Here is an 8,463-nt window from a genome sequence, read left to right on the forward strand (position 1 = left end):
GCAAATATGTGCACAGTGTGATATGCCTCGGCTGCCATGGACTCATGTCGGTCGGAGCTACGCGCTGCCGTGCTGCAGAGCCCTTGCGGAGGCTGGAGGCCTGGGCCAGAACGGAAAGGGGGGCCACATCCGGAACACTCGCCAGCCCAGCCATCACCGTTCAACACGGTTTGACATACCTTGTCTTGCTAATTGCTCGTAGTCATCGGCTACGCCCGGCTGGTGCGCCAAAACCCTACCCTGTACCAAACTTGACACCTCGACTGGCGGATGCGACACTGATCTCAGCGGCAGTTAAATCGCATCATCGACCTCTTACTAAGGATTGGGAGCGCGACCAGCCTCTGTATCTATGCGTCATACAGTCAAAACGTCGCACACGCGAGCATTTTTCTGCGATGTCGTGCCCCAGATTCTTGCTCGCTCGGGATTTCCCTGAGAGTGTGGGGCCGGATCGGACAGCATTACACAGTGTCAGACTGCCCGTGGCTGCCAGTGACTGCCTGCCGCTGCAATTAATTATACGTTGCTCACTTGTTTCCATTAGCCGGCTCTCCTCATTTCCACCACCGTCAGTTTCTTGGCTCCCCCATGCACTTCACCGCGTCCGTTCTCGAGTTGCTTGTTGTTCTGGCCTTCTGCTGTGTGTCGCAGTGCTCACTGACCGCCTACATTAGCCCAGCCCCCCATACATCCCGCCCGCTTGCGCGGTAATTGTTTGTCGTTTGCAAGGACGGCCCATGTTTACTTCCCGCCCGACGTCACAGACGAAAACTGGGTGATTGTCTGGTTGTGCCGACGCCGGGGCTCCGGGAGCCGCCTATGATGATTGGCGGCCTAGAATAAGGGGGATTGCTACTTCCCAGATTGTTTCTGCCCTCGGGACTACTTTCCAAGACCCTGGCACGTGATTCAAGATGGAGCTTCGCTTCATCAGCAGCACATTGTGTTGATATGATTATATGTCTTTCTTACACATCATCTTTCGACAAGTCATTGCCCGCAATGATATCCAACGAAATATTCACTGCCTAAGGGCCTTTGCGACGCAGATATATCCATGTTTGAACTTGTAGATTCATTGACACCTGCTTTAGATGAGAACCCCCATGTCATGCACTACCGAAAGACTAGCCCTCCAGCAACGTATCTAGCACTGGAAGACGTCAGGTCCCGGAATCTGGTAGTTCGTCACCGGAGGCCAGTAGATGCTGAGCGAAATACCGGGGTCAGAGCCCTACAAAGCAGTCAGTACATTACATCGAGTAAACAACAGGACACACGCACCGAGTAAGCGCCAGGGAGAGCCACAGTGCTGGGCGAAGCAGTGCCCGTGCCGCCAATGACGTTGATCTGCGCGCATTCCTGATAGAATTGCGCGCCGGGGTAGCTGCTCGCTGCGTGCAGCGCGAGCATCTCCGCGCGGAGGAGGTACTGGCCCGGCTCGATGCACGTGGGGATGGTGATGTGGTGCAGCCCCTGGCCGTTGATGATCTTTGTGGTGCCCCAGACGCCGTTGGCGTCGAGACCGTCCTCCTGGATCTTGAACCAGCCGTCGCCCACGCCGCTGTCTGTGCGGGCATCGTCGACCTTTTTGAGGTACGCGCTGACAGGGCCCTTGTGGCTCGCGTCCATAACGTCGCTGGGCGCGCTGCCGGTCGAGCTCAGCATGTAGCGCCACACGGCCGTCACCGTGTCGCCGGCCTGCACGTCAATCACCGTGTCCGTGGGCGAGGTTGGGTTTGGCGGGCCGTTGCAGGCGATGGAGTTGGACGTGACGTCCTCGATGGGGCCGTTGTACGAGGGCACGCGGACGCCGTTGCCGATGCCATAGTTCACTCCGTCCACCTCGAGCGAGGAGAAGATGGTGTGCGCCGAGGCGCCGGCGGCGACGGCAGCGAGGAGAACGGACTTCATCCTGTCGAGTCTTGGGGTTCGGTTGTGGGATAGAGGTGTAGAAGGAGATGGAGAGTAAAGCTGCTGCTGCTGAGGACTGGTCAAGATCGACAGGAAGCTGCTCTGCTATTTATGTTGTCGCGATGCTTCACTAAGCTCCCTTTCCTTCTTCGTACGACGGATGCTCCGTGTCCAACATGGTCATCAGGTGGTTCCATGTTGCAGTCGAGGACGCCCTTTGCGGTTTGTCGGCTCGTCCATCCACACAATGTGATCCCGTGAACAAGTTCTTTGGCTTTGCGTCTGCGCGTCGTCAATATCCGCATGCTGGGCGCGGAGCCATATCCTCCGCGATGGCGTGCCACCACCACGCCCACGATCGACAAAAGCCTACCCAATTAGGATCCTGGGGAAGATAAATTGCTACTCCGGAGGTAAGGATAGCACGTGGGTAGTTGCTGACGGCGCATAGCTTAATCGAGTTGCCATTGGAAATAAGCTCGTAGCGTTGATCTCGGACCGGATTGCTTTGAGGTGGTGGCCACGCTGCCAAAGCTCCGAACGCTAATCGCTCAACAGATCAACAACCTCGTCTTCGGCCGTAAGGTGCGTCTTTCTCTTCGTCCCCGCGATCTGGCTCCCCGCTGGCGTATCATAGTTGACGGCCGCCGGCCTGCTTGGGGCCATGGGGCTGGGCCGCCCTGCTCCCCGATGCCATCGGCGCTGGATTCGCAGCACTGCTCGGGCCCACTAACCCAGGCGTCGCGGGAGGCGGCCGGTGGCTTGACTTTGTAGGCATAGTAAGCAATCTACGCATCTTGACGATGTCATCGTACTGGTCGAGCAGGGTATCCCGCAGACACGTCGCTTTCTCAATCCTGTCAAAGAGTCTGGCCACCATCCCGATTTTCTAGACAAAAATCTTGTGGTTCCCGGCATGGTTCCCGTAAGTTTTCTGGACAACGAGGGTTTGAGGGGTGCCGAATCTCTCCGTGACATGGGTGCAGTCGATGCGAGCACGGTCTAGCTGCTAGTGGTAGTGGGCCCGCCGATTCTTATTCATGGGGAACCTTCCAGTCTCGCGTGTCGGACTCGCGAGAAAGGCGTTGAGATGGTGGCAATCAGGGCAAGTGCAATTCACCGCGGGCCGACGCAAGTCGTTGGAGCTTGATGGTGGTTCGCCGACGAATTTGTCCACGGCCGCGACCATCAGAGCCTGGTAGAGCTGCTGATAAGGCGGATCTTTCACGGGTATGCCCTCCGTCTGGAGAATCGGTGGCAGCAACGCCAACCTGGGGATCCAAAGACCGTACAGCTCGATAGGGGGGTGAAAGGGCGCCTCGCGGGTGATCTTGGCGACAAGAGAAGAGACAACGTGGCGGGACCCGTTAAATATGCTAGCCGCCACAGCCCCTGAGAAGAGGCGCGCCAGATCTTCCGGGTCGATGATCGTGTCCATGCCGATTCGCTTGGTCGTAGCCTGGCTCCTGGATTTTAATGCTGTGAATGTGTCTGACTGATTGACCATGCGGTCAGCGAGCTTGGCGTATAGCTCCATGCTTTCTGCCTCGGGCATTGTGCCGGCCACGCGCAGCTCGCTCAGGCGGGCCATGAAGGCAAGGGCGAATGCCATGATCCGGGCTGTCGGCATGGCGAATCGTTCATCTTGGCGGTCAGCACTTCAGCCGTATTCTCAAACATGAAGATGGAGTCTGACGGCCTTGCCGTCGTTTGCATATACGGGGACACCGTCTGGACTGCTCCAGGCTTTGTAGATGAACATAGCGAGTGTTTCTCTCGCCCAGGCGAGGATAGCAGGGGGTGCTAATGTCGCGTCTGCCACTAGTTTCGTGATGGCGGCATGGCGGGACGCAAAACGTGGATAAGAATCAATCATCGTTTTCAGTCTTTTTATTGTTAGCGATGTTCGACCTTTCTCAGCGGCACTGAGCGCTGCAACTCACTCCTTTTTGATACGCTCGAATCGTGAGGAGGCATTCCCGGTGCTTAACCACTGGCGGACCCAATCGAAAAACTCAGGTGCCAGGTCGCCTTCCACGCTGTTCACAGCGTTGAGAAAGAACGGGTGGCGATCATGCTGAAGGGCAACCTTGAGGACGCTGCTGATGACGTCGCCGTCTAGCTGTGCGAACTGTGGCATCATGCGCGAGCGGCTTAGCGCAGGCGCGCGGCTCCGAGCATCGTAGCAGAAATCCATCAATGTGTCCAAGATTGACGCGCTCGCTCCGCCTAGGAGCACGCTGCGGGCAAAGTACTCAATGCGAAGGTTCATGTTCCGTATGTCGTCTCTAGACGGATCATAATTCAGAAAGTAAGCCACTAATGAGTCGCGAGGAACGATGGCTATGGCCTGTGACCTGGTTTAGCCAGCTGTGGATTGGTTGTGAACGCGCGACTCACCGAGATGTGGTACCAGTGGATTGCGGACGGCCCAGAGTTGCCCATGTAGCCCTCGTAAGCCTCCTCACAGTCATGCACATCATACCATATGTCCGGCGTGGTGAGGTCGTTATTGCTGAGACCAAGACGCTCGGATACCAGAGTTCCGTCGAAATCGAACAGTGTCTTGACGCGATACTGCGTGTCGGAAATATCTTGAAGTGCGTGCGGGCCGGCTCCATCGTCCAGCTCCTCGAGCTCGTCATCGTAATACCTGCGACGGCGACGGTCGTGACCAAGGAATTCAACGCTGCCCATCTCTTCCTTCTCTAGCAAGGCCAGGAACAGATCGACGGGGAGATCTTCACAGGCCTGCTTCAGGGCGCTCGTACGAGCGCGATCAACCGATTTCAGTGCCTTGAGGGAATACTGGGCCTCGGTATAGTCGTGGTCAAGGACGTGGTATATGTAGCGGCTGTTTCTGGGGCCGTCAAGCCAGCGCGTAGTCGTCTCGCGCAGTCGTTGGGCCGCCGGCGCATGCCCCTCTTGGATGAGGCCGGCGGTGAGGAGCGGTTTCTCAGGATTGGGTTCTTCAGCGAGCGCGAGATTGTACGTCAGTACCCAACGATGGCCGGACGTGACAGGGCGCAGCTCATGAATGACATCCGAGTACCAAGTAATTAACGACTGTGCCATCTCCGACGTCTTGTAGGAGGACGGTTTGCCGCAGTGCTTGACGATGACCTCGCCTCCGGTGTGCGGGGAGGGTAGGCTGACGCAGCGTCCCAAACATGCCAGGAATTTTCTCAGTACTACGAGGTGCTTCAGAGCCTCATAGGAGGAGAATGGAGTGAGGACAAAGAAGGAGGACTCACTCGGTATGTGGCTTGAACATGGCACCCTGGCTGTAGATGAGCATCTTGTACAGCTCTGCCTTGATGGGCTGGTTGATACCGAGTATGTTGCCAACTTCGACCAAGATTTGGAGAGGAAGGCAGGCCACGATGGGTTCTTCAGCTCGAAATGTGTTGGATCCAACTCCCACGTGTTTCGAACGGCCGTATCCACGAGTGTCTCACTTCCATTCCCGTACGGCGCCTGATGGCAGACGCTGATGATCTGTCGTGCCTTGTCCTCGTCCAAGGCAGAGAGATGGGTCCTATACCGTGGACATGGACGTCCACAGGCGGCGTAACGGTGATGCGTGCGGATCCAGCAAAGGAACCCGGGGCCGTGATGTCGTCGAGCAGCGCTTCCTTTACGTTGAACGGCGCTGCAGGCGTGGCTACATGGGGTGATGATTTCGACTCGATTTTGGTAGCCATTGTGAGTTGGGCTCTACTCAAACTGCCGAAGCAGTCTCGGTACCTTAACGAATTACGAGTCATATAATGTCTAGGAGGTCTGAGGTCAAGGTCAGACTCTATCTCGACCAATTTCCGGGAGGTTTTCGGAGACGCGTCGCGTCGCGATTATGGCGTCCGGACGGAGACCCACCATCGTAAACGAGCGACATGGAGCTGATTGCTGTGCGTGCACGTGGACGTTGTAGACATTGACGGGCAGGAGTCTTCATTGGGAGAACTAGGACAGCAGACCGCTCGCTGAAGAGGCCTTGATCGTATACTGCGTACATGTATTGCCTAGAGGGGTGAATGTGTTGTTTTTTGGTGAGAGGTGGGTGGCTGTTGACCAGTCCATCTCCATGTCCATGCCCACTGGCAGTCCCCTTATTATCTTATCGATAATGCACCGTCAGCAGGCTGCAGCTTGCCCTGGGGCGTCTTGGCGCCGCTGGACCCCCTAATTAATCGAACCCCGGCCCCCCCGGGGCCTGACTGCCGCTGCGGCAATTCACCACCTTGCATCAACTTCTAGCAGCTTGACATATTGCTCAGTTCACACGAATCACAACCACTGTTTGAGACTTCAAACTTGTTTCATTTCAGACTTGGCCTCCCTATTTCGACGTACCAGAGCATGCAACAAAGTTATTCCCGCTCGCGCCAGTGTGGGTGATAGTGCCAGCCTGGCGGCACGAAGCCTCGGTGATGACAACGCGGTCAGGTCCAGGGGATCCTATTCATGGTCAGCAATTGATCATCATAGCTCTTTCCGCTTAGTACACTTACCTCCAGTGTAGATGCCGCTCGGCAGGATGGGGAACTCCTGGTAGGGTCCGTCCAGGCCCTGGAAGTTAAAGCCCTCGTAGTTGTTGTAGCGGTGCGGGTAGCTTGAGCTGCCCGCCATGCTGCCGCGGCGGAAGTGGTTGCAGGCGGCCACGGAGGCGGCGTTGACCTGAGCAGCCGAGTAGTACTGGCTACCGCAGGTGGCAGCGGCACGGCGCTCGAGGTCGGCGGGCGCCGTGCTGACTGTGGCCGCGAGGGCGAGGAGGACGGAGGCGAGAGAGAAGTGCATGTTGGCTGTGCTGTTGCGTGGGCTGCGTGGTGAGGAAGTGAGAGCCTCCAGACGTGGCATGGGCGGCTTCTCTTATACATGTCCTGTGCTGGCACGAGACACACGCGATAAGACTGCTCGCATGGTCGTTCGACCAGCCATATCGTCCGCTTGGTGGCATGTGGCAGCGTCGCAATGGAGGCCATCCATATTTTGGCTTGCAAGAGTATCAATGGGGAAGGTGGTTCTCTAGCGGCGCGCTTTGGCGAGCTCTAAAGCGCCGCTGTGGGCGCTTTCCGACAGCTCCTGATATTGGAATGCATGATTGGTGAGTTCCATGTAGATCCTGTGCTTTGGCGTCAGATGCTCGAGGCCAAGGCCAGCCAGCCTGCTGATCGACCACGGGGTTATCTTCACAGCCTTCGACAGCTTTCGTGACAAGTAATGTAATCCTGGGGTCCCCGAACCTTGTCTCCAGCCGGCCCGTTCCTTATAATTAGCCAATGGATGCAAAAATGGGGCTATTATGGCTTGCAAGCCGCAACTCGCAGGCCATGAATCCTCCACTCCTCGAGTCCTCACCCCGCCTTGAATCCCAGGGACCCAGATGCCGCTGGGGGTCTTGGTATGTCTTGGCAGCATCACCACGGGTGTTGATTGATTGGCGGCGGAGATCTGGCTGCCTTCATGGGACAATGAAGATAGCGGTCACTGCGGCATTTCCCATGGCACACGCATGTTAGTTAGTATTGCCGATTGGGCCGTGCATATGTAAGGTATTCAGCAAGCTGACTACCTAGCCCTGTGACCTCCTGTCGTTCACCCTCGTGGGCATGCAGTCTTGCAGATCACACTGGCTTCCTCGTCAATGTCGCGGGCTCCCTGCTATTGCTACACTGGCGCTTGGGTTGGTTTAAGTTGCCCTCGGTTTTGGCGTCAGTTCTGGATTTCAGTAGATCCCCGTGTCCGGAAATGAACAGAACAACTGTAGAGAGTGGTCAAGGCTTCCAAGTTCCACACTCATTTGGCCTGCGGATAACTCTACGCGTGAAACGCTAAATGCCGAACCCCATAGATACCAATACTTCGAACGGTGCATGGGGTTTTGCCGGACTACCCAAAGGAGAAAATTGCCGAGAAGTGGCCAATTCCAGCTCTCTGGCCTTGTTTACTGGGGTCAAACACTCATCCTCACTTTCCGCCTCGAGCATTGACCACACAGGTGGGCACGGCAAAGTCGCATTGACATAGCCCCGCCACACAAGGCCGGCACGCTGTAAGTTGGCCATGTTGCTCCGTTCTCTGGGAAGGTAGCAAATACCGGAGCAGAGGAGAAGTTTAAAGTCGAACAAACCTGATAAGCACTAAGATTCGGGATCACCTACTGCACTCCTGACCCCTGGCCCCTGAGGAGGACAGGGCTAGAATGCGGAGACTATTAACATGCCTGAAATGCCCATAGTCTAATTTCTCCATCCTCTAACTCGTTCTGTTTTAATTAGCTGGTGGTATATAGCCCACTTTCGTAGAATGCGGAGACCAAGACTATTCTGGGCAGCTTCTAAGACGTATGCCGAGTTCACAAGCGAGCCCACTTGCACAGATGATGAAGTCGCGTACTGTTGCCTTGATAGATGTACGTCTAATAAAAAGCGGATGTGTTCATCTTAATGTACTTCTGTTTTGGAGACTACTCAAAAACTTCAAGCATTTGATTGGCATTTGAAGATTAATGGACAGCCCATGACCATGGCACATCATGATTGATTG

The 8,463-nt window shown here is 56.0% G+C and overlaps 2 protein-coding genes across 2 annotated transcripts; both read right to left on the reverse strand.

Moving 5' to 3' along the window:
* Nucleotides 1–1,150: 1,150 nt before the first annotated feature.
* On the reverse strand, nt 1,151–1,917 carry J7T54_000891 (endo-beta-glucanase D-like protein; the record flags this gene model as incomplete). The annotated part of the gene is made up of 2 exons (XM_051504926.1): nt 1,151–1,237; nt 1,288–1,917. The coding sequence occupies 2 exons, from the start codon at nt 1,915–1,917 to the stop codon at nt 1,151–1,153; spliced, it is 717 nt and encodes a 238-aa protein (XP_051363604.1).
* A 543-nt stretch (nt 1,918–2,460) lies between these two features.
* Nucleotides 2,461–6,714, reverse strand: J7T54_000892 (uncharacterized protein; the record flags this gene model as incomplete). Its single annotated transcript, XM_051504928.1, has 10 exons — nt 2,461–2,569; nt 2,652–2,763; nt 3,049–3,561; nt 3,646–3,803; nt 3,861–4,267; nt 4,318–5,068; nt 5,172–5,239; nt 5,376–5,581; nt 6,271–6,375; nt 6,429–6,714. The coding sequence occupies 10 exons, from the start codon at nt 6,712–6,714 to the stop codon at nt 2,461–2,463; spliced, it is 2,715 nt and encodes a 904-aa protein (XP_051363605.1).
* Between the last annotated feature and the right edge of the window lie 1,749 nt (nt 6,715–8,463).

Source organism: Emericellopsis cladophorae, assembly GCF_022114955.1.
Source record: "Emericellopsis cladophorae strain MUM 19.33 chromosome Unknown NODE_11_length_583618_cov_114_125112, whole genome shotgun sequence".
NCBI lineage: Eukaryota > Fungi > Ascomycota > Sordariomycetes > Hypocreales > Bionectriaceae > Emericellopsis > Emericellopsis cladophorae.